At 45.0% G+C, this 26468-nt stretch overlaps 2 protein-coding genes across 2 annotated transcripts in view; one reads left to right on the forward strand and one right to left on the reverse strand.

The window, feature by feature from the left end:
• Positions 1-6532: 6532 nt before the first annotated feature.
• Positions 6533-9768, reverse strand: LOC311101165 (heat shock 70 kDa protein-like). The gene is made up of 2 exons (XM_084142246.1): positions 9660-9768; positions 6533-8768 (listed from the first exon to the last, which is right to left on the reverse strand). Exon 2 carries the CDS (start codon positions 8743-8745, stop codon positions 6811-6813), a length of 1935 nt encoding a protein of 644 aa, XP_083998372.1. The 5' UTR covers positions 8746-8768; positions 9660-9768; the 3' UTR covers positions 6533-6810.
• A 1493-nt stretch (positions 9769-11261) lies between these two features.
• LOC311102183 (uncharacterized protein) overlaps positions 11262-26468 on the forward strand; it is a 25367-nt gene continuing 10160 nt past the window's right edge. Inside the window, exons 1-8 of the mRNA XM_084143432.1 lie at positions 11262-11469; positions 11957-12023; positions 12623-14829; positions 15780-15881; positions 16349-16440; positions 19440-19522; positions 25968-26114; positions 26260-26465. Of these exons, the coding sequence (XP_083999558.1) occupies positions 13039-14829; positions 15780-15881; positions 16349-16440; positions 19440-19522; positions 25968-26114; positions 26260-26465 (2421 nt within the window). The 5' untranslated portion in view covers positions 11262-11469; positions 11957-12023; positions 12623-13038. The remainder of the gene's footprint in view (positions 11470-11956; positions 12024-12622; positions 14830-15779; positions 15882-16348; positions 16441-19439; positions 19523-25967; positions 26115-26259; positions 26466-26468) is intronic.

Here is a 26468-nt window from a genome sequence, read left to right on the forward strand (position 1 = left end):
ATAAAATGGTGCCATCTGGTTTGCTTAATATAAGGAATTTTGAATAATTTATACTTTTACTTTTGTACTTAAGTGTATTTTAAAACCAAATACTTTTAGACTTTTACTCAAGTAGTATTTTACTGGGTGACTTTCACTTTTACTTGAGTAATTTTTTATGAAGGTATGACAATTGGGTACTTTTTCCACCTCTGGTAAGGAAACATCTGACTATAAAGTGTAAAAAACTGAACTATCCCTTATTTGAATTTACAAATAAATCCTTGCAAATTAATAAGGATTTCTTATTAATCTGAATCTGATCAGCTTTTCACATAAAGGTTTTTAAATTGTTTAAATTGAATTTAAAATAAATTATTGAACTGATTGAATGGACCCCAAACCTGACCCCTAAGTGTTCTATGTGCTCTTTATCTTATATTTGTTGCTTTCCCTCCACAGATGCTGTCAGGAAGCACTTTCCATGTGCAACAAAGGGACAAGTGGGAACGTGATAGATTAATTATTAATGACTAATTATTACACCCTGAAACTGTGTATAATGTGTTAGAAATGTGTGAGTGTAGGACCAGTAAAGGCTATGGCATTGAGCCACTATTTAGCAATGTGAGTAAGAGTTAGGCCAGACAACAAAGACAACTGAGAAACTAAGATAAAGAGGCCTCCCAATTTAGGGAGGGGAGAAACTGTTATGAAAACATGGTGCAGAATATTGTGAGAACGGCAATAACTGAGTAAAGCAGGGAGTAGGATATGTGTGTGTGTGTGTGTATGTATGTGTGTATGCATGTGTGTATATGTGTGTGTGTGTGTGTGTGTGTGTGTGTGTGTGAACTGAAGGTCATTAGAGCAGTTTTAGAGTGGAAAACTACAGCCCGCCTACAGAGGGAAGGGATTTATTTTTGTATGACGTATGAGTATAAAAGATGGACTCTGAAATTGTGATGGCAGAATTCTCAATGAATAAATATCTCTGACTATGCAGACCGGGACTCTGGCCGTTACTTAAATCCCAAAAGACTTACAACCTTTTGGGAGACGCACAGAGACACTAAAATAGTTTGTTAAATAATTCACATAACAGAACGGCTTAAGACAGTAAAATGGCCGAATTAAGAAGTGAAGAGAGAAAAATATGTAATTAATAGGATTAAATTACGTTTAAGTGTTGAGTCGTTTGTTGTATTTTTTGCAAATAGCCATTTGATTAGATGTTCAGGAATCTTATGGCTTGGGGGTAGAAGCTGTTTAGAAGCCTCTTGGACCTAGACTTGGTGCTCCCATACCGCTTGCTGTGCGGTAGCAGAGAGAACAGTCTGTGACTGGAGTGGCTGGAGCCTTTGACAATTTTTAGGGCCTTCCTCTGACACTGCCTGGTATAGAGGTCCTGGATGGCAGGAAGCTTAGCCCCAGTGATGTACTGGGCCGTACGCACTACCCTCTAGAGGCCAAGCAGTTGCCATACCAGGCAGTGATGCAACCAGTCAGGATGCCCTCGATGGTGCAGCTGTATAACCTTTTGAGGATCTGAGGACCCATGCCAAATCTTTTCAGTCTCCATAGGTTTTGTTGTGCCCTCTTCACGACTGTCTTGGTGTGATTGGACCATGTTAGTTTGTTGGTGATGTGGACATCAAGGAACTTGAAGCGCTCAACCTTAACACTGCTAATGGTTGAAATATTGCATTGCAAGCTGGCAAGTAAATGCAAATGGGGGACATGATGAAAAGCGTATTCATAAAAAACCAAAAACAGGAAAACATATTTAACAAGAATGCAACCATACTTATTTTAGATTTATTTTTTATTTAAAATAATTAGACATAGTTAGACATCCTATTTATTTTATCTTCATAACCATTGCAGAATATATTCCTCACCTTTTCTGGCCGTGATGGGTTTATATTCCCAAAGGAGCCATACAACAAATTATTCAGACCCCTTGACTTTTTCGACATTTTGTTATTTTACAGCGTTATTATAAAATGGATGAAATTGTTTTTTTTCCCTCTTCAATCTACACACAATAACCCATAACGACAAAGCAAAAACAGGTTTTTAGAAATTTTTGCAAATGTATAATAAAAAACTAAAAGCTGAAATATCACATTTACATAAGTATTCAGACCGTTTACTCAGTACTTTGTTGAAACACCTTTGGCAGCGATTACAGCCTCAAGTCTTGGGTATGACGCTACAAGCTTGGCACACCTGCATTTGGGGAGTTTCTCCCATTTTTCTCTGCATATCCTATCAAGCTCTGTCAGGTTGGATGGGGAGCGTCGCTGCACAGCTATTTTCAGGTGTCTCCAGAGATGTTTGATCGGGTTCAAGTCCGGGCTCTGGCTGGGCCACTCAAAGACATTGATATGACGTCTTTTTATACAGTATTTGTTAATGTCTTTGATCTTATGAGATGCATAAGGATTGGGAGGATGAGGACATTCCATGTATTATTTCTGTCACTGGTGGGTGCCAGAAGGTATGCGTGCCAAGATAGCTTGGGGTCCACTGGTCCTAATCTTAGAAGGAGTATGTTATACTGACTAGGGTGCAACACGATACCATATAGGGTGATACTATTGTTGTTGGGAGTGACACTCAATAATGGTTGGCAACTGTTGGATGGAATTGGCTCGGAAAGCATTATATAAACTGAGAGGTTTTCTATGTAAGTCATTCGGATGACAATAGGCTACGCCCGTACCGCTTGTCATGTGAATCCGGTACTGTAACAATTAAATACTCGGAACCAACTCTCCCTCTAAGTGTTTAATTATTCTCTTACATCCTGAAGTACTCGATACCAGAGAAACTCGTCATAACAGACATTCAGAGACTTGTTCCCAAGGTTATCCTGCTTTGTCTTGGCTTTGTGCTTAGGGTCGTTGTCCTGTTGGAAGGTGAACCTTCGCCCCAGTCTGGTCCTGATGGCTCTGGAGCAGGTTTTCATCAAGGATCTCTGTACTTTGCACCGTTCATCTTTCCCTCGATCCTGACTAGTCTCCCAGTCCCTGCTGCTGAAAAACATACCCACAGCATGATGCTGCCACCACCATGCTTCACAGTAGGGATGGTGCCAGGTTTCCTCCAGACGTGACACATGGCATTCAGCCAAAGAGGTCAATCTTGGTTTCATCAGATCAGAGAATCTTGTTTCTCATGGTCTCAGAGTCTTTAGGTGCCTTTTGGCAAACTCCAAGGGGGCTGTCATGTGCCTTTTACTGAGAAGCTTCCATCTGGCCACTCTACCATAAAGGCCTGATTGGTGGAGTGCTGCAGAGATGGTTGTCCTTCTGGAAGGTTCTCCCATCTCCACAGAGGAACTCTGGAGCTCTGTCAGAGTGACCATCGGGTTCTTGGTCACCTGACCAAGGCCCTTCTCCCCCGATTGCTCAGTTTGGCCAGGCGGCCAGCTCTAGGAAGAGTCTTGGTGGTTCCAAACTTCTTCCATTTAATAATGATGGAGGCCACTGTGTTCTTGGGACCTTCAATGCTGCAGAAATGTTTTGGTACCCTTCCCCAGATCTGTGCCTCGACACAATCCTGTCTCGGAGCTCTACGGACAATTCCTTCGACCTCGTGGCTTGGTTTTTGCTCTGACATGCACTGTCAACTGCGGAATCTTATATAGACAGGTGTGTGCCTTTCCAAATCATGTACAACTAATTGAATTTACCACAGGTGGACTTCAATCAAGTTGTAGAAACATCTCAAGGATGCATCTCAAGGATGAATACTTAAGTAAATAAGATTTCTGTTTTTAATTTTTTATAAATTTGCAAAATGTTCAAAAAATCTGCCATTATGGGGTATTGTGTGTAGATTGATGATGAAAAAACATAATTTAATCCATTTTAGAATAAAGCTGTAACATAACAAAATGTGGAAAAAGTCAATCAAGGGGTCTGAATACTTTCTGGATGCACTGTATCTATTTCAAGTTTTGCATTATCATAGGCAGTGCGGTTTATAATACCAATATACAGTCGAATTTAACTGCTGATCTTTTACATTGAAGTAGGCCTATGTATCAAGTTTCAAGTTTTTATTGTCACGTGCACAAGTACAGTGAAATGCTTTTCTTGCTTGCTCTTTCCCAACAGTGCAGTAATGAATATCAGTTCAATCGAGTACAGGCTGAACTGAATGGACAACAAAGACAGAATGCAATATGGAATTTGATTTAGATAGGTTGGGGTAGGCCTCATCTCCAAGAAAATGCTCCTCGGACCCAGATGTGGTGACAGATAACCCTTAGTGGGGCAGCTGGCATAAGTTGACATATAAATACTCCCCTATTGGTCGAGAGAAAGGAAAGTGATAATTGCACTAGTGAGCCCATAGGTTACTTAGCAGAGTGGTTTCATCCCGGTAGCACATCAATTTATAGCCAGTTAATAAGGCCGCATAAAAACATGGTCTCTTTTTTGTTTTTTTGAGTAAGGCAGCTCCAAAATGCAGGTGTTTCAGCCTAGCTCAGTGCTTTCTGTGGTGGTGGGGCAGCCAGCAGAAAATACGGAGCATAGGGGTTGGTAATGTTCTCTAGTTGCGCCGTGATTGGCTCAGTGTTCTGTCATCATGGGGACACTACGTCGCCGCAAAATCTGCGGGTAGAGCTAAAAAATGAAAGCCCCTTGGGTGCTGCCATAGAGTTACATTAGAAGTGCCCATCCAAGAAGGCTCAAGGTCATTGGCCACAGATACAATTACATCAAATCACATATCTACCGTAGCTTTGATTGGACTGATCATGTCAACATCATACTTTCAAAATCTTAGCTAGCAGTCAACATCATGAATCAAGCCGACAATCTACTGGCAAATCCTTTTCAGTCCTTGTCATATGAACAGAAATTATGAAGAGACATTATAGATAAAACGTATCGGTGCTCATCGCAAATTCAACAATAAGTGGTTTGGAAGGAATCAGTGGCTAACAATGCAAAGCAATCACTAGCCTGCTATTCAGTGGAGTGGGTGTAAGGTCCAAGTCTGGGTTTAAGGGTCTCTTTTCCAAGCTTAAAAGGATAAACATTCAACAAGATGGGCCAGAAAAGGTTGAATACATTGGCAATGCTGTCAATCCAGCATGACTTCTGCCGTGTTCAAAACAACTGGAAACTCGGAACTGGGAAATCTCAGACTTCAGTGAGTTCAAGCCAACTGGGAACTCGGAAAGAAAACGAGCTCCAACTGGGAAAATACGTTTTGAATGGTCATCCAACTCGGAATTCCAAGTCGGGAACTCGGGCCTCTTTCTAGAGCTCTGGCCTGAAGATCACTGACATCATGATTCGACTTTCTTTTTTTTCCCCAAGTTCCCAGTTGTCTTGAAAGCACCATAAATCCAGAGAATGCCAGACTTTGATGACAAAGTTTGATGACAAAATTTTCCAACGAAGGTCTGCCGCGCCACCTTCCTGTTCAAGTGAGCACAGCACAACAAGGTGAGTCCAAAAATGTATTGTATGCTGCTGCATAAATTATGTAATATGCCAGGGAGATATGTATACTGTAGCTATGAAAGTAATACTAAGTGTATGTTGTGTAGTAAGCTGTTAGTAGCCCATGTACCTCACCCTAATAATTTGGTCCCTTTCCCCCTCCTAACTTCGCTTACTGTTCTGACTTGGTGGTGCACCTGTAGCCTCAAATATTGTAAGAGCTTTCATTGTCTGCTTATATGCCCCCTTTATTTATCCTACGGTTCTGACTTGGTGTACAGGGAGAATACTGTAAGAACGGCCCATGTTCTGAATTCTGTCGCTGTAACCTACATTTCAAAAGTGCTGAACAAATAGTTACATTAACTGTCTGTCCTAGCTCGCTCATTAATGTCTTAATCGATATTACGGATTGCCTCTTATCCGCTCGTCATCCCCTTATGCCATAGTTTGTACATCTCAATTGTCAGTAGAAACCACATTTGTTTAAGCAAGTGAGCCATATCAGCTTTGTTTTTTTTAAAGGCAGTAAATGAGGCTGAATTAACTGTTTCGCTGATAGCCAGGTTTAGCAGTGGCTCAAAAGAAAGCTCTGCTGTTGTGACAGCTTTATGTAGGCCTTAACAGTTTGTGGGCACTGTTTGTCACCGTTATAGCGCAATTAATGTATTGCTTAGTGTTGTGGCTTTGCTGGCATGCATCCTCACATTTTTGGTGGAGTTTTTTGGTGGAGTTTGCCCCACCAAGATTTACATGCCACTGTGTAGAGTAGCAGGAAATTAGCTATAAAACTAATATTTCACAAAGAATCTCAGAGTAGGAGTACTGATTTTACGATCAGTTTTCCCTTCACACTGTGCCTCTTTTTCCAAGGACCATAGTGATTGTATCAGACTTTATCACAGAATAAAGAGTTGATAAACAGTGGCCATTACGGTGTCCTCACCTGCTCTCCTCTCTCTAGTGGTTTAGCCGTCGATCAAAGTTTTGTTTACAATATTTCATGGTATTGTGGAAATAAAATTATAAAAATGTGAATACTGAATCTGTTATGAGAGAAGGAATTCAAGGAAACAACCAACAGACCTATTTAAATAAATTTTATTTGCAATGTCCATCAATGCAATTTGGTATTAAACAACACATTTACATCACCATTTATTTTATCTTTCAATATGTATCTATTGTCATCTTTACAGTACAACCAATAAATATATTAAGTACTTCCTAAACAGCACTGAGCCATAAAAAGGCATTACAATTTCAACCAGTAGAAATCAGTATATGTACAAAGTATTTTCTTGAATAGCAAAACGTATGCAGTGATACTAATGCATTTTGTCCATTATACAAGTCCCTCACTTTAGTCAACCTCTTCAATGGTTGGGCCTTGGGAGCTGGCACCAGAGCTGGACCTTGCCTGATCTCCACAGCTACCTGTGGGCATCCCTCCTTGCTGGTATAGCTTGGTAATGATAGGTTGGCACAATTTTTCCAGTTCCTTCAGCTGATGCTCATACTCCTCTTTGTCTGCAAGCTGGTTGTTCTCCAACCAGGAAATGGCCTGGTCGCACCTGTCCACCACTTTCTTCTTGTCCTCCTCGCTGATCTTACCTTTCATGTTGTCGTCCTCAACGCTGCTCTTCATATTGAAGGCGTACGACTCCAAGGAGTTCTTGGCTGCTATCTTCTCCCTCTGTGCGTCGTCCTCAGCTTTGTATTTGTCGGCATCCTGCACCATCCTCTCAATATCCTCTTTGCTGAGCCGCCCCTTGTCGTTGGTGATGGTGATCTTGTTCTCTTTGCCCGTGCTCTTGTCCACCGCTGATACGTTCAGAATGCCGTTGGCGTCGATGTCAAAGGTCACCTCGATCTGAGGGACTCCTCGTGGGGCAGGGGGGATTCCAGAGAGCTCAAACTTCCCCAGGAGGTTGTTGTCCTTGGTCATGGCTCTCTCTCCCTCATAGACCTGGATCAGGACCCCGGGCTGGTTGTCGGAGTAAGTGGTGAAGGTCTGGGTCTGTTTGGATGGGATGGTGGTGTTGCGTTTGATCAGGGCGGTCATAACCCCTCCAGCGGTTTCAATTCCCAAGGACAGGGGAGCCACGTCTAGCAGCAGCAGATCCTGGACGTTCTCAGACTTGTCGCCAGACAAGATGGCTGCCTGGACGGCAGCACCGTAGGCCACCGCCTCGTCTGGGTTGATGCTCTTGTTCAGCTCTCGGCCGTTGAAGAAGTCCTGCAGGAGCTTCTGGACCTTGGGAATCCGGGTGGAGCCTCCGACCAGGACAACGTCATGGATCTGGGCCTTGTCCATCTTGGCGTCCCTGAGGGCTTTCTCCACAGGCTCCAGGGTTCCTCTGAAGAGGTCCGAACACATCTCCTCAAAACGAGCCCTGGTGATGGAGGTGTAGAAATCGATGCCCTCAAAGAGGGAGTCGATCTCAACGCTGGCCTGGGAGCTGGAGGACAGGGTTCTCTTAGCCCTCTCGCAGGCTGTCCTCAGCCTCCTCAGAGCCCGCTTGTTCTGGCTGATGTCTTTCTTGTGTTTCCTCTTGAACTCCTCCACAAAGTGGCTGACGAGGCGGTTGTCAAAGTCCTCCCCACCCAGGTGAGTGTCCCCAGCAGTGGCCTTCACCTCAAAGATCCCATCCTCGATGGTCAGGATGGACACGTCGAAGGTGCCCCCGCCCAGATCAAAGATCAGGACGTTGCGTTCCCTGGATTTGCCTTTGTCCATGCCGTAGGCGATTGCTGCCGCTGTGGGCTCGTTGATTATCCTCAGTACATTCAGCCCAGCGATCACTCCAGCGTCCTTAGTGGCCTGTCTCTGTGAGTCGTTGAAGTAGGCGGGGACTGTAATGACTGCGTTGGACACCTTCTGGCCCAGGTAGGCCTCAGCGATCTCCCTCATCTTCACCAGGACCATGGAGGAGATCTCCTCTGGGTTGAAGGATTTGTTCTCACCTTTAAAATCTACCTGAACTTTAGGCTTTCCTCCATCGCTGACCACCTTGAAGGGCCAGTGCTTCATGTCGGCTTGCACAACCTGATCGTCGAACTTTCGGCCAATCAGGCGCTTGGCGTCGAAAACTGTGTTGTTGGGGTTCATGGCCACCTGGTTCTTTGCTGCGTCACCGATGAGTCTCTCGGTGTCTGTGAAGGCCACATAGCTGGGTGTGGTCCTGTTGCCCTGGTCGTTGGCGATGATCTCCACTTTGCCATGCTGGAACACCCCCACACAGGAGTAGGTAGTGCCCAGGTCAATGCCAATAGACAGGCTTTTAGCTGACGACATCTTGATGGATTGGAGTTAGTTGCCTACAAAAGAATGAAAGAAGGTTTTAGAAATTGATATTATTCTACGAAAACCTAGGTGCAAGTAGTGTCAATCTCCAACAACAGAGGTGTTAGCCTAAATATACTTGAATAACAACCAAACCTGGGTTCTAATACATGGCTTATTTTCTGTTTATTTTTGTATTTTTAAATAATGTGGCCGAATCAACCAATTCTACTGGAATTATTTGAAAGTATTTTCAAATAATTTCCTATAAATACTATTTGAAACTAGTTTATAAATCCATTTCAAATACCCCTAGGACCAAACAGTCCTGGGTTCAAATGCATGGAGTATTTAAATATATATATATATTTTTTAATACACTTGTCTGTGTGTTTGAGTATTTTCACATACGTGCTGATACTTTCCAAATGTATTGCCAAATGCATTCCAATATTCAACTAATTGTATTTTCAAATAAAAAATATCAAAATACTTCTAAATGTACCGGCCAGGCACATATTCAGTGGGGTGTAACATAAAGAAAATGGCAGACACAATCATTTCTGCTAATCTATGACAGAGAAACGTCTTTTTACAATAGGCCTACATTTGTATGAACTGCACCCTCCTGAATAATATTGAGTTAATATCTTCACATAATAGAGCAGATTTTCTTAAAAATAAGAAATAACAAATTATAATAAAACATGCTAGAAAATATGGCGAATATAGCCCTAGTCTGTTCACAGTAATATTATTTCAGTAACAGTTCAATAATATTATTTCGGTATTAGTTAACCAAATATTTTGGCATATAATGTTATAGCTAAACCGGCTGTCTACACAACCAACATAGCATAATTTTGTATTTCCATAAAGTTTACAACAGTCATGCATATGAAAATAGGCTACTGAAAGTTACTTACAGTTTGTGAATGTAGAGGTCTCGTTGAAAGGAATAGGGCAGTAGCCTATAAAGTCGCTCTCCTCTTTTCTTGCTTTCTTCACCCTTAGGTATTCTCGTTCAGTCGATGTTTTAAATGAATGACATTCACCAGAATATATACTATCCCTGATTTCTAGACATTTCTCGAACACTCTGACCAATGAGAGTGCAGCATTCCTGTGCGATGACTGACGCTGAGAGGCGCATGCATTGCAAGCGCAGCAAAGGAAAGCTCTCGTCTTTCCAGAGCGTTCCAGAGGGGCGGAGACCTGCGCAAAAGCCACACAAATAATGAAACCAGAAGTTCAGTAGTGTAGCTACTAGCCTGTTTCCTACATTCCCTTGTGTTGATTAAAAGGATCAAAAACAGTTAATAATTCAAATTTCAACACAAATGAAACAACATGCGGTTCAACCATTGTCGAAATGTCAGTCTTTACACTGTAGTTCCTCAACAGTTTACGAGATGTCAGTCTATGCATTTCTTCTCACTAATAAATGGAAGATATTTATTGGAAGATAATTGAGTGAGCGTGTGTGAGACAGAGAGAGGGCGAAAGAAAGAAAGCCTACAGCACAAATGGCATTACAAGTAATTTTTTCTACAAACAACTTACCACTAGTTAGGTCCCTCCTTACTTCTCAACAGATTCCAGGGAATATACTTTTTTTGTATTAAAGCCAGAGTATTTAAGATTTCCAGTATACATTTTTTAAATGAAAGAAAAATTATGAACACAACGGCTAATCCTTCTCTATTCTATTTTAGTCTATTCAATGCTATTCTATTCTATTGTAGTCCATTCCTCTATTTTAGAGAACTTTATTTGAAAACAATCACAGTAAGGAACTTAATTGTTACCCCAGAAAGGATTTGATATTGAGATGGAAAAAAAACGTCTGCTTTGGATCTTTAAACACATGCTGGTGAAGTGAAATAGAAATGCCATTGAGGATGAAGAGAATGGTGGAACGTGAATTGACAATAAGTACACACTGTGTATAAACAACACAATACTGAAAGCAAGCTATAGAAACAACACCAACACAGCAGTAGGCCAATGTGCTCATGTGGCCACTGACACAGAAAGGCTGCATGTAGGCCTCCTATAGCCTACAGTAATCATGGATCTATTCAGCTAGTTTGAAATAAATGATTTACCAATCTCCATAAGGATATATTTTAATTACAAAAACATTTTAAATTATATGTAATTATATAGGCTTGTTGTAAACATTCATGCAAATTATGAATTTTTGAAATAGATAGCCTAGTAGTTCAATAAGACAAATACTAATTTACTGCTCACAAAATTCACAGACAGTGGTGATTTCATTTCAAAATGTTTTTAGTGCCCCTCCATTTTCCCACCATCTAAGTACTCTGAATGGAAACATAGTCCCTGCAACTCCTCCTGCTGCCACCCTGCTCTCTAGTCTACTTTCCCTTCCCATCCTCTCTCTCCCACTATATCGCGAGAGATAGGGAGCACAGAAATATTCATATGTTAGCAACAACTGTTATAAAATGATAATTATATCGCGGATATATGAACGAATTGTATAAAACGCTGGAGCGTAAAATATAGGGATATAAAATTCTAATGTAAGCCAACGCAAGATTGCTAGTTGTTTTATTAATAGCTGGCTAGCTAATAATAATAGCTAGATAGCTAGCTACATATTAGCTAGCGATTCGCCTGTTGGCTGTAGCACATATGGGAGGCACAAGTTAACGATTAACTAGCTAACTGTAAAGTGGACACTATTTTGAAGACAAGCGTGTACAAGTGGGTAAACATAACATTACTTCAATTAGCTAGCACCCCTTATTCAATGATAATAGCAATAGCCTAGGTAGCTACTATAACAAACGATTGCTAGCTACTGTTAGCTGGCTAACCCGCTGTTATTTAATTAAAACAGCTAGCTCGCTACCGTTACATGGCTTACATTTGAGCTACATTGTTGAATATTGGCTAGTTAGCTACTTAGCTAACTGCTTCAAGCTGGTGCTTTTTATTTAGCTAGCTAACATGGTTATGTTAAGAAGATGGATGGCGTTACTAGCTAGCTGTGATGGGTCGCTAGTTAGCGAACGTTAGCTAGCTCAGTAACGCTTACTAGATTGTTTATCACGCGAGGTGCTGGTTCTTGTTGCTAGTTAACTAAGCTAACATGACCACACTGTCTGTCATTTTGCCATGTCCACGCACTATCATTACTCTGTAATATTAGCTATCTAGTTAGTTAACTGTCTCTCCTCCTCTCCTTTAGGTTATTTTAGCCGTCAAGCACTGGCCTCGAGTTTCTGACGGAGCCGACAATGGTTTGTGAATTCCAGGTAACTGCGTTAGCCAGTAGTACTAACCAGGCTCTCTGGATTGTTTACATCCAGCGCCAGTGTGCAAACTAGCTAGGTAATATTGCTAGCTTGTTAGCTGGTTTCATACGCAGTCAGTTGTTTAGCTACAATAATCTAGCCAGCAAGGTAGTTAATTAGCTATGCCACACTACCTTTGGCTTTGCTACAGTGTGTGAAAGTGATTAAGCCGCTAGTTATCTGAACACTGACAAATCAGTTGGTGTCTCACAAGCAACCATTTGGATCTTCACCACATCTAACTACCTACCGTTATGTGAAGAACTCTAGTTAACAATTTAATGGGTTGTCAGTGAAACGGGTTGCTTATCAATTTGTTATTGTTTTTGTGGATGTAAAGCATTGACTCAATTTAAATCAGTGACATTTGACACAACGATTGTGACCAATAGTCTAACAGACAACAACTACAGGTGGCAACCGGTGCTAGTGGTATTTGTATTAGTTACACAGTTGATTAGATATTGTAGATCATATTAGAGTTGGTTATGGCTCAGGAGAATATATGTAACAGGTAATCTGATGTATCACAATTGATTGTGCTTGTATTGTTTTCACAGGCTGCAGTTGTGTTCTTGTGAATGTGTGGTGGACCGTAAGCAGGGCGGCCACTTGTGAACCTCACCTATTTACCTCGCCCCTTTGTCCTATACCTCCTCCCTGACACCGATTTCCCCCTGTCTTTTATCATAGACCTTTTTAAATATATGATAGCATGTTGCACAGAGACAGACCCCCTATATTTCTACCTCTTCTCCGTCTGTGCTCATCAGTGTGTTACGGTAGTCTTTTAGCTGAAGGTTTTAAATGGGGGTGAATCTACTCTATGCCTGGTGTAGTACGGTACTTGAATTCCCACTCATTTGTAAATTAGCCCTGATGAGCTGTGCAGGTTTCATTAATCTACCTTAAGTGATAAACCAATCAGCAGCCGGCTAGTTGGCCAATCAACTCCCCCCCACCCCCTCCTGGTAGAATGAACGGCTCTCTTTTAACCCCACCTAGCCCGCGGGCAGCCAACTCCTCCCCCCTGCCCCCGTCACCCTCCCCCTCTCCGTCCCCTCCGTCCCCCTCCCTGTTGCCCCTGTTCCCTCGGCCACCCCCCCTGCCCCCTCCCTTGGCCCCTCCCCTGGCCCAGCCTCACCCCTCCTCGCTGTCGGACACCCCCACGCCCTCCCCCTGCCTGAGCTGGACGGAGTTCTGTGAGCTGCATGCCCGCATGGCGGCCGGGGACTTTGCCCGCCACTTCCGGGCGTTCCTCCTGGAGAACCCGCACTACTCCCCCGACTCTGCTGCCGCCTTCTGTCGCCGTTTCACTGACCGCTTTGTCCGCCATTTCCAGAGCGAACTGGAGGGGGTGGCAGGGGCGCCGGGTACAGCCCCCAAAATGGAGGCGGGGAGCTGGGCTCCCCAATCAGACGCCACCTCCCTGGAAGAGGAGGCGGTCTCTCCCCCTCCTGTCGCCGAGGGAGCCTCCTACCACCCCTGTGCCCCAGCCAACCCGGTGCGAGCCCTGCCCAAGCCTGCCTCCACACGGCTGGTGTTGGAAACCCGAAGTGGGGACCAATTTCAAGACTCCTATGCTGTCACAACGGTCCTCCCCCCATCCTCCTCCTCCTCCTGTTCCTCCTCAGTGGGAGGAGGAAACAACGGCAGGCGGGAAGAGAGGGGTGCCCTGGTTACTGTTAAACACTTCCCTGGTGTCGGCCCGGGCAATGGAGAAACGACGGCCGAGGAAGAGGAGGATAGTTGGGCGGGCGTAACGGTCATGGGGGAGGAGGGGGAGCCAGATGAGGGGGAGGCGGAACTGGAAGTTTGCTTGGACAATGAAGACCCCTCCCACATGCCCCAAACGCCTGCCTCCCCTTGCTCCGACACATCCCCTCCCAGCTCCAAGGGTAACGGCACCACGGCCTCGGCAGGAAGCCAGTCCAAAACCAAACTGAAGAAGCGCTTCTCTCTGCGGAGTGTTGGGCGCAGCGTGCGGGGCAGTGTCCGGGGCATCCTGCACTGGCGCAGCTCATCCAGCGACTCCCCCCAGAGCTCCTCCCAGCTGCCCTCCAGCTACAGCTACACCATGGGGGTCCAGGACGCTGCCGCTGGCTCTTCCTCCAAGAGGATCTCTGGCACCCAGCCCCCCACGCCCACCTCCTCCATGCCTGTCTCCCTCTCCCTGCCCCTCTCCCTCCCCCACTCCTCCTCCTCCTCCCTGCCCCCGTCTTCCTCCAGCAGTGCCACCTCCCTCTCGCTATCGGAGGCGCGGGACCGCCGGCGGAGCAATGGCGAGGGGGGAGAGAAGGAGAAGTGGAGCCACCGGCTGGAAAAGCTGCGTCTGTCTCGCTCCCCACCCCCCGTTCTCTCCTCGGCGCCCACTTCGGCCGTGGTGTCGCCTTTCTCCGGCCTGCCCCCCAGCAGCAGCAGCAGTGCCACCCCGAGGAAGACGGGCCGGCTGGTGAGGGAGGGAGGAGTCAGCGTCAGCTCCTCCATGCCAGATGAGTTTGCCGGGAGCCACGGTGGTTTCCCTGGCTTTTCCTTCGGCCTGCTGCACCACGGCACACAAGAACACAACAACGCTGGCACCGGCTTAAACAACACCTCGTCCACCGCTAACGCCGCTCAGACAGCTGCAGTACAGCCTCTCGTCCCCGGGGGCACTGTGGGCTGGAGGGGTGGTCGGTGGCACAAGTGCCGACTGGTCCTGAGGGAGAGGGACAAAGAGGGGGAGCGGGGCGAGGAGTACTATCTGGAGTTCTTCATTCCGCCTAAAGTGAGTGAGAGACCTCAATATTAGGAAGGTGTTCTTAATGTTTGGTATACTCGGTGTGTATATAGCTGCCAAAAAAAATCAAATTTGATAATGATACATTTAATAATACATTTGAAATATTATTTTTATGTGAACATAATCAATGATGAAATTTAAATGCAAAACTCCAGTTTGCATTTTCAAATTGACAGTTTTTGTTTAATGCCCTACCAGATAACACTGCTATATTGAGAAAGAAAATTATTGGAAGATAAAGTTCACATTTGTAATTGTACTACATTGTGATCGCATTATTTGTGACAAAAAGAAGATGAAAACTTAATGTGCAATTTAACAATGCTTATTCTTAGCCTACAAAATACAACATTTTAATTAAAATCCTTATTGGGTAAAACTATTTTGCTGAGGAGTATTTCTGTCTTTAATAAAGCCCTTTTGTGGGGAAAAACTCATTCTGATTGGTTGGGCCTGGCTCCCCAGTGGGTAAGCCTATGCCCACCCGTGGCGGCACCCTGCCCAGTCATGTGAAATCCATAGATTAGGGCCTATTGAATTTATTTCCGTTGACTGATTTACTTATATGAACTGTAACTCAGTAAAATATTTGAAATTGTTGCATGTTACGTTTATATTTGTGTTCAGTGTAGTTGTGTTCTGTCCAAAATATTGATTCCCCCGTTAAGAAACAGTGTAGAATTGCAGGATAAAAAAAAAAAAAACATGCAACACTTTTCTGGGGGGGGGTGCGGCGGCATCAGAGTAGATTGTGTATCCTTGATATAACACTGAGAGGCATGAGAACCTGTCAACATGCTCCTTTGGAATGCTTGGAAATTAATTATGTCATTGGCGGGCATTGTGACAATTCCATAATGTGAAAATTGCACCATTTCTCTGAGCGCACAGATGGTGTCTTATTCAATGGTCTTCTCTGTCCCCCTGTCTCTCAGTCCTCTAAGCCCAGGCTAACTATCCCATGCTGCTCTATTGTGGATGTGAGGAGCACCACAGCCCTGGAGGTGCCTGACAAGGAGAACACCTTCCTCCTGCAGGTAACACTGCTCTGCTCTGTCCATCCTTTCATTTCCCCTATTTATTTATTTTTGTTCTCTCTCAGTTCATTTCGTTCAGGTAGTCAGCTCCTGTTCAGCTTGCATCTGTAGACTGAATTGTATTTCTCTCTCTCTCCCCCTCTCTCCCCCCCCCCCCCTTTCTCTCTCTCTCTCCCTCTTTCTCTCACTCTCTCTCTCATGCCCTCTCTCGCACTCTCTCGCTCTCACTCTCTCTCTTTCTCTCACCCCTCTCTCACGCACTCTCTCTCTCATGCCCTCTCTCGCACTCTCTCGCTCTCACTCTCTCTCTTTCTCTCACCCCTCTCTCTCACCCCTCTCTCACGCACTCTCTCGACCCCTCTCTCACCCCCCCTCTCTCACGCACTCTCTCGCCCCCTCTCTCTGTCGCCTCCTTTCTCACTCTTTCCCTCTATCGCTCTCTCTAACCCTATCTTTCTCTCTGTCAGTTGGAGGGACAGGTGCAGTATGTGATTGAGACGCGAGATGCTGTGCAGATGAGAGCCTGGTTGAGTGACATCAGGAACGGTATATGTATCAGGTAAGCAAATTGTGTGTTAAGTAATACATGTAACACATTAGTTTTCTTTCAAGTCAGTGATTAGGGAGGGAGGAGCAGTGAGTGAGAGTTAAGAGGGACCATATACAGTTGAAGTAGGAAGTTTACATACACTTAGGTTGGAGTCATTAAAACTTGTTTTTCAACCACTCCACAAATGTATTGTTAACAAACTATAGTTTTGGCAAGTCAGTTAGGACATCTACTTTGTGCATGACACAAGTAATTTTTCCAACAATTGTTTACAGACATATTATTTCACTTATAATTCACTGTATCACAATTCCAGTGGGTCAGAAGTTTACATACACTAAGTTGACTGTGCCTTTAAACAGCTTGGAAAATTCCAGAAAATGATGTCATGGCTTTAGAAGCTTCTGATACAGGTACCAAAGTATCTACAGTAAAATTAGTCCTATATCGACATAACCTGAAAAGGCCGCTCAGCAAGGAAGAAGCCACTGCTCCAAAACCGCCATAAAAAAGCCAGACTACGGTTTGCAACTACACATGGGGACAAAGATCTGACTTTTTGGAGCAATGTCCTCTGGTCTGATGAAACAAAAATAGAACTGTTTGGCCATAATGACCATCGTTATGTTTGGAGGAAAAAGGGGGTTGCTTGCAAGCCGAAGAACACCATCCCAACCGTGAAGCACAGGGGTGGCAGCATCATGCTGTGGAGGTGCTTTGCTGCAGGAGGGACTGGTGCACTTCACAAAATAGATGGCATCATGAGGAAGGAAAATGATGTGGATATATTGAAGCAACATCTCAAGACATCAGTCAGGAAGTTAAAGCTTGGTCGCAAATGGGTCTTACAAATGGACAATGACCCCAAGCATACTTCCAAAGTTGTGGCAAAATGGCTTAAGGACAACAAAGTCAAGGTATTGGAGTGGCCATCACAAAGCCCTGACCTCAATCCTATACAGTGAGGGAAAAAAGTATTTGATCCCCTGCTGATTTTGTACGTTTGCTCACTGACAAAGAAATTATCAGTCTATAATTTTAATGGTAGGTTTATTTGAACAGTGAGAGACAGAATAACAACAAAATAATCCAGAAAAACGCATGTAATTCTTTAAATCTTTTATACAGGTAAAGAGCTGAGATTAGGAGCACACTCTTAAAGGGAGTGCTCCTAATCTCAGTTTGTTACCTGTATAAAAGACACCTGTCCACAGAAGCAATCAATCAATCAGATTCCAAACTCTCCACCATGGCCAAGACCAAAGAGCTCTCCAAGGATGTCAGGGACAAGATTGTAGACCTACACAAGGCTGGAATGGGCTACAAGACCATCGCCAAGCAGCTTGGTGAGAAGGTGACAACAGTTGGTGCGATTATTCGCAAATGGAAGAAACACAAAATAACTGTCACACTCCCTCGGCCTGGGGCTCCATGCAAGATCTCACCTCGTGGAGTTGCAATGATCATGAGAACGGTGAGGAATCAGCCAAGAACTACACGGGAGGATCTTGTCAATGATCTCAAGGCAGCTGGGACCATAGTCACCAAGAAAACAATTGGTAACACACTACGCCGTGAAGGACTGAAATCATGCAGCGCCCGCAAGGTCCCCCTGCTCAAGAAAGCACATATACAGGCCCGTCTGAAGTTTGCCAATGAACATCTGAATGATTCAGAGGAGAACTGGGTGAAAGTGTTGTGGTCAGATGAGACCAAAATCGAGCTCTTTGGCATCAACTCAACTCGCCGTGTTTGGAGGAGGAGGAATGCTGCCTATGACCCCAAGAACACCATCCCCACCGTCAAACATGGAGGTGGAAACATTATGCTTTGGGGGTGTTTTTCTGCTAAGGGGACAGGACAACTTCACCGCATCAAAGGGACGATGGACGGGGCCATGTACCGTCAAATTTTGGGTGAAAACCTCCTTCCCTCAGCCAGGGCATTGAAAATGGGTCGTGGATGGGTATTCCAGCATGACAATGACCCAAAACACACGTCTAAGGCAACAAAGGAGTGGCTCAAGAAGAAGCACATTAAGGTCCTGGAGTGGCCTAGCCAGTCTCCAGACCTTAATCCCATAGAAAATCTGTGGAGGGAGCTGAAGGTTCAAGTTGCCAAACGTCAGGCTCGAAACCTTAATGACGTTGAGAAGATCTGCAAAGAGGAGTGGGACAAAATCCCTCCTGAGATGTGTGCAAACCTGGTGGCCAACAACAAGAAACGTCTGACCTCTGTGATTGCCAACAAGGGTTTTGCCACCAAGTACTAAGTCATGTTTTGCAGAGGGGTCAAATACTTATTTCCCTCATTAAAATGCAAATCAATTTATAACATTGTTTTTCTGGATTTTTGTGTGTTATTCTGTCTCTCACTGTTCAAATAAACCTACCATTAAAATTATAGACTGATCATTTCTTTGTCAGTAGGCAAACGTACAAACAAACGTACAAAATCAGCAGGGGATCAAATACTTTTTTCCCTCACTGTACAAAATAATTTGTGGGCAGAACTGAAAAGCGTGTGCGAGCAAGGAGGTCTGCAAACCTGACTCAGTTACACCAGCTCTGTCAGGAGGAATGGGCCAGAATTCACCCAACTTATTGTGGGAAGCTTGTGGAAGGCTACCCGAAACGTTTGACCCAAGTTAAACAATTTTAAAGGCAATGCTACCAAATACTAATTGAGTGTATGTAAACTTCTGACCCACTGGGAATGTGATGAAATAAATAAAAGCTGAAATAAATAATTCTCTCTTATTATTCTGACATTTCACAATCTTAAAATAAAGTGGTGATCCTAACTGACCTAAGACAGGGAATTTTTACTAGGATTAAATATCAGGAATTGTGAAAAACTGAGTTTAAATGTATTTGGCTAAGGTGTATGTAAACTTCCGACTTCAACTGTATATGCTTGTATTCACTGACTGTCGACTATTGATGAGGTCAACAGAAGTAGAAGCGACACCCCACCTAGAACAAGCTTTGTGTATCTTGACTCTACAGTGAACAGGAGGACGTAGAAGGTGTGTGTGGGGGACCCATGGACATCAGTGGAACGCCAGAATTCAGTGACCGCCTCTCTCAAGGTGAGTGGGACATGCCAAATCAACCCCTAGACACTTCCCTAGGCATTCCTAGTCGATCGCCAAACATTTCTGTAGAAAAGCCTTGCGCTCCTCCTTTCTTTTTTTGCCTTGAGCTGTTTGTGGTAGGTGCACTTGATTCAGCTGCCCTGCGCGCCGGTTTGGCAAAGTGTTCCCATTTTGAACCATTTAATTTGTCTGAAGGAACAAACTCGGCCTACCCGGCAGACCCGTAGAGCTAAATCAAGTGTGCCTACTGCGCTGGCCAATCGGATAGCTCAAATCACCGTGCCAGCAGCTTCCACTACCCCACAGCAAAGTTTGATACTAGCCTAAATGAGATTTCATGACTTTTAAAACCCTGACCAGAGAGACTGTCAAAGAATACAGCAAAGAGCTGCTGTTTTTATGATTCAACACTTTTACAAAACATAAAACATGCTTCTCCCTACTTCCACTCACGCTACAACCAGCACTGAACCTGCAATGAATGAGTAGCCAAGTGTATCGATAGACCTGCATTTCTATTATTAACGGCTCGTCGACTAATATTTCACTTTCTCTGGTCATAGGAACTACATGAATTTGTGCATGAGGCTGAAATAATGCGGTGTGACTCGAGTTTGGTCATCAGGTGGAAGACTGTCTCCCCACTCTCTGGTCAGTCTCACCGGAGAGAAGGAGAGAGCAGGGTGTTGAGAGGCGGACCCTCTGCTGCTCGCTCTCTCCCTCCATCCGCTGAGACTGACCATCAGATGCAGGTACAACCAGACATGGAAACGGTTTATGGGTTTATGAAATGCACATTCCTTTATTTAATATAATATGTGTATGATGCCTTGTCCTTTGGTGCTGCCGATGTAGCCTGTAGAGAGAAACACAGATTGTGAGTTCGCCGGCAATTCATTTGGTTTTGGCAGCAACCATTTGTTTGTTGCGCTGCATTTAATGTTTCTTATAATGCCTTTTCTTATTACATTTACATTGACGTCATTTAGCAGACGCTCTTATCCAGAGCAACTTACAAATTGGTGCATTCACCTTATGATAGCCAGTGGGGTAGAAGGATTACTTTTATACTATCCAAGGTATTCCTTAAAGAGGTAGGGTTTCAAGTGTCTCCGGAAGGTGGTCAGTGACTCCGCTGTCTTCGCGTCGTGAGGGAGCTTGTTCCACCGTTGGGGTGCCAGAGCAGCGAACATTTTTGACTGGGCTGAGTGTGAACTGTGCTTCCGCAGAGGTAGGGGGACCAGCAGGCCAGAGGTGGAAGAATGCAATGCCCTCGTTTGGGTGTATGGACTGATCAGAGCCTGAAGGTAAGGAGGTGCCGTTCCCCTCACAGCTCCGTAGGCAAGCACCATGGTCTTGTAGCAGATGCGAGCTTCAACTGGAAGCCAGTGGAGTGTGCGGAGGAGTGGGGTGACGTGAGAGAACTTGGGAAGGTTGAACACCAGACGGGCTGCAGCGTTCTGGATGAAATGTAGGGGTTTAATGGCACAGGCAGGGAGCCCAGCCAACAGCGAGTTGCAGTAATCCAGACGGGAGATGACAAGTGCCTGGATTAGGACCTGTGCCGCTTCCTGTGTAAGGTACTCTGCGAATGTTGTAGAGCATGAACCTACAGGATCGGGTCACCGCTTTGATGTTAGCGGAGAACAACAGGGTGTTGTCCAGGGTCACGCCAAGGTTCTTTGCACTCTGGGAGGAGGACACAACGGAGTTGTCGACCGTGATGGCAAGATCATGGAGCGGGCAGTCCTTCCCCGGGAGGAAGAGCAGCTCCGTCTTGCCGATGTTCAGCTTGAGGTGGTGATCCGACATCCACACTGATATGTCTGCCAGACCTGCAGAGATGCGATTCGCCACCTGGTTATCAGAAGGGGGAAAGGAGAATATTAATTGTGTGTCGTCTGCGTAGCAATGATAGGAGAGACCATGTGAGGATATGACAGAGCCAAGTGACTTGGTGTATAGAGAGAATAGGAGAGGGCCTAGAACTGAGCCCTGGGGGACACCAGTGGTGAGAGCACGTGGTGCAGAGACAGATTCTCGCCACACCACCTGGTAGGAGCGACCTGTCAGGTAGGACGCAATCCAAGAGTGAGCCGCGCCGGAGATGCCCAACTCGGAGAGGATGGAGAGGAGGTTCTGATGGTTCACAGTATCAAAGGCAGCAGATAGGTCTAGAAGGATGAGAGCAGAGGAGAGAGAGCTAGCTTTAGCAGTGCGGAGAGCCTCCGTGACACAGAGAAGAGCAGTCTCAGTTGAATGTTATCAATGTTACCATTCAAGTGCACAGGGTTCGGTAATCACTATGTAACGTAAAATAATTGTTTGCAAACATATCCTACCTGTGAATTGTTTGTTCCTCTGTCATGCTCCTGCTGAGACGGGAGGTGGGTCAAACAGAGCTTCTTCTTCTTTGGGATTTGGTTGGCGGATTGCATCTAACTTTTAGGTGCATACACCGCCACCTACTGTATTGGTGTGAGGCCATTCACGGCCTACCTACATTAAATTATCTGATACGGTAATACAAAATTGAGGAAAAGGGAGATTGCCCTGCGAACTATTAGCTCTCTCTACAAAACCCACAACCCCATTCCACTATTTAACCCTATCTAGTCCTACTCCAGACCAACGATCTGAGAGGACATAACACTACCACTCAACACCCCCTGCAACTGTTCTGCAGTAAATCCTCACAATCCCAAGTACTTCTCTGCCACCTCTATTTTCTGTGGTTTTCTGCAGTACAATTAACAACCAAGGCTATAAATGCTCAAAAGTCCACCGTACTGAAGCACATATTATTCCCATCATTCTCTTGGTCTCTGCCTACTCAATCTTCCTCTACCACTCTCTTCACTGCTTCGGCATACGACACTTTCTGTACTACTTTAACCCAGGTAACCTCAAGCTGCCTTTCTCTCACCGGACAACTCCGATCTCCAGCCCCATGGGCACCCCCACAACTAATACACATAACTTTCTCCACCGATACCACACATTCCTTCGTCTCATGCCCTCCTGCACACTTCTCACATCTAGGCATCTCCCTCCTACACACTGCTGCAACATGCTCATAAACTTGACACCTAAAACACCATTGTATTTTCGGAACAAAAGCACTCACAGGGTAATTGACACTTCCTAGCATGACCTTATCTGGCAAAGACTGCATCAAAACTCAGCATGACAGACAATGTCTTCTCCGTTTCCCCACGCTCTGGGCGGAGGAAACACAATAAATCATCACAAATCCACTCCAAGTTACCTTCATCAACTCAACAGTCCCCAACCTCTTCTCCACCCAACCTGACACCACATATGGATCAGCCAAAATACAAGGATCCATTCGCTCTACAAATCTCACTCCCACTGGGCCAGAATCATCCTTATCATCCTCAGGACAAGGCCCAAATTCGGCAGTCCTCACCGCAGGTATTTCATCCTCACTCTCGCCAGTTTCCATTTCTGAACTACTGGAGCATGTATCCCTCTTTTTGCACTTGACGCCGACCTTCCTCACCACACTGCTTCCCTCTACACTCAACTTCTTCTCAGCAGTCATCGCTGCACCTGCCACCACAGTTAATTCATCCTCACTCTCGTCACGTTCAATTTCCTCCTCAAACTCTTCCAAAAGTTCTGTGAGATCCTCCATTCCATATTCACTCAAACGATAGTCCACCATCTTACCGCATGTCTCATCTCATCACCATCAAGCAGCCCCTGCTGCTATCATTATCACATTTTCGGGATATTCTGTCCTCTTACACTTCATTGGTGTTACAGTATTAGATCGTCAAACAGAACTGCGTTCAGGAGCTCTAATTATCCTGGGTACTACTGGGTTCTAGTATGTGGTTCTAAATGTTACCCCAATCCATTTATGCGTTATGCAGGGTTCTACACAATGTATTGAAATGTGTTTGTATTTAGTAATGTTTGATTCATTGCCTAAATACACTGAACAAAAATATGAATGCAACACGCAACAATTTCAAAGATTTACAGTTCATATAAGGAAATCAGTCAATTGAAATGAATTCCGTAGGCCATAATTAATGGATTTCACATGACTGGGAATACAGATATTCATCTGTTGGTCACAGATATCATGCAATGCGACACATCTCCTTCGCAGAGTTGATCAGGCTTTTGATTGTGGCCTGTGGAATTTTGTCCCACTCCTCTTCAATGGCTGTGCGAAATTGCTGGATATTGGCGGGAACTGGAACACTCTGTCGTACACGTCGATCCAGAGCATCCCAAATATGCTCAATGGGTGACATGTCTGGTGAGTATGCAGGAACAACTGGGACATTTTAATCTTTCTGGAATTGTGTACTGATTCTTGCGACATGGGGCCGTGCATTATCATGTTGAAACATGAGGTGATGGCGGCGGATGAGTAGCATGATAATGGGCCTCAGGATCTCGTCACAGTATCTCTGTGCATTCAAATTGCCATCAATAACATGCAATTGTGTTTGTTGTCTGTGCCTTATGCCTGCCCATACCATAACCCCACCACCACCTTGGGGCACTCTGTTCACAACATTCAGCAAACCGCTCGCCCACACGATGCCATACACGCTGTTTGCCATCTGCCCGGTATAGTTGAAACTGGGATTCATCCATGAAGAGCACACTTCTCCAGTGGCCATCGAAGATGAGCATTTGCCCACTGAAGTTGGTTACGACATTGAACTGCAGTCGAGTCGAGATCCTGGTGAGGACGACGAGCATGCAGATGAGCTTCCCTGACAGTTTGTGCATAAATTCTTAACTTGTGCTAACCCACAGTTTCATCAGCTGTCCGGTTGGCTGGTTTCAGATGATCCCGCAGGTGAAGAAACCGGATGTGGAGGTCCTGGGCTGGCGTGGTTACACGTGGTCTGCGGTTGTGAGGCCGGTTGGACGTACTGCCAAATTCTCTAAAACGACGTTGGAAGCAGCTTATGGTAGAGAAATGAACATTCAATTCTCTGGCAACAGCTCTAGTGGACATTCCTGCAGTCAGCAAGCCAATTGCATGCTCCCTCAACTTGAGACATCTGTGACATTGTGTTGTGTGACAAAACTGCACATTTTAGATTGGCCTTTTATTGTCCCCAGCACAAGGTGCACCTGTGTAATGATCAGCTTCTTGATAGGCCACACCTGTCAGGTGGATGCATTATCTTGGCAAAAGAGACATTTTCGCTTACAGTGTAGTAAACAAATTGTGCACAAAATCTGAGAGAATTAAGCTTTTCTTTGCATATGGAACATTTCTGGGATAATTTATTTCAGCTCATGAAACATTGGACCAACACTTTACATGCTGCGTTTTATATTTTTGTTCAGCGTATGTTTATTGTGCTGTTCAGGCCTTTATGTAAGATAATTGTTACCATTGATTTGTGATTGGTCTAAAATGGTACAGTCCAAGGTGAGGCCTGATGGGAATTATACTTGAAACCCTGCCAGGCAGGACAAGGGTAAGGTTGCCATGCTGGCTGTACGCTATATTTTCAGCTATTGATTGAAGCCTGGTTTCTTTGGAGCTCAACTTATTTTTTGATTAATTTTCCAGTTTATGTTCCTGTCCAGTTATTGTTATGTTTGTTATTTTTGTTTGTACATAGTGTACAGTGTTCCGGCGGCTTCACCTCACCACTGTAAATAAACACCCTCAGTCTGAGTTTGCACCATATCGAAGTGTCTGCCTCCTCACTGAAACCTCCACCGCTAGGGTGGCCTCCGTTACAGTCCTACTGTTAAGGTTGCATTTTTTAAAAGATGTTTAGAAACAGTTCTGAGCTGTAGAGCTTGGCTTGCATTTTGAAAGTGAACTTGACTCAGAAAAGGTTGGTGATCACTGCACTAGACACTTAATCTGTAAGAATCTACAAACAGCAGACATGTAGCATAAGGGCTCCCGAGTGGCGCAGCGGTCTAAGGCACTGCATCTCAGTGCTTGAGGCGTCACTACAGATCCCTGGTTCGATTCCAGGCTGTATCACAACCGGCCATGATTGGGAGTCCCATAGGGCGGCGCATAATTAGCCCAGCGTCGTCCGGGTTTGGCCGGTGTAGGCCGTCATTGTAAATAAGAATTTGTTCTTAACTGACTTGCCTAGAATAAAAGAAATAAGGTAAGGAGGAGCTACTACCATATTCCTTTCCTATCTAATCCTCTCAAATATGACTGCACAGGATAGGATCTAGGAGCCCATTTAGGATTGTTGTGTGACGATTTCCCTGTGTTTGACAATTGTTTGCAGCTTTACAAATATACAGTTAGAACACTTAACACCTGATACAGAAAGCAAGACGAAAAAAGTTGTTTTAACTATGAGTCCCAACGTTGCGTTGCTATTTGAAAATACAAGAAGAGCGGTTTATGTCTGGTTAAATAATAAGTAAAACTGATGTTTTTGCTCCTGTCATGTTGCAGTGTGTTATGGAGGTGTGGGCGGCTCCTCCCCGCTGATGGACCCTCTCCCCCCAGAGTTACCGCCCCGCGCCCCTCTGGACGAATCAGACGGACGTGGGGGCGGAGCCGGCCTGGGCACACCATTTGCGGAGACGCCAGATGCCACAGGTGAAGGCTGCTACGCACAAACAAACACACCAGCATGTACAGAGCAAGTCTGGTGACACCTTTTTTTTTTATCTAATCTTTTCATCACTTCCCCAATCCCTCCTCCCCTCATCCATCCATCCCCTCATCCCTCCTCACCTCCCAGGCTCCTTCCTGTTCTCAGACGTGGCGGAGGCGGTGGAGCACCCTCTGAGCGAGTGCCAGTGGTTCCACGGGACGTTGTCGCGCCTCAAAGCGGCCCAGCTGGTGCTCGCGGGGGGTACGGCCAGCCACGGTGTCTTCCTTGTGCGCCAGAGCGAGACACGCCGCGGGGAGTACGTCCTCACCTTCAACTTCCAGGGCAAGGCCAAGGTA

The sequence above is a fragment of the Coregonus lavaretus genome (assembly GCF_964263955.1).
Source record: "Coregonus lavaretus genome assembly, chromosome: 2".
In the NCBI taxonomy this organism is placed as follows: Eukaryota; Metazoa; Chordata; class Actinopteri; order Salmoniformes; family Salmonidae; genus Coregonus; species Coregonus lavaretus.

What these genes read in the sequence shown, in the direction of transcription:
- LOC311101165 (XM_084142246.1), bottom strand. Translation starts at nt 8,745, where the DNA reads ATGTCGTCAGCTAAAAGCCTGTCTATTGGCATTGACCTGGGCACTACC.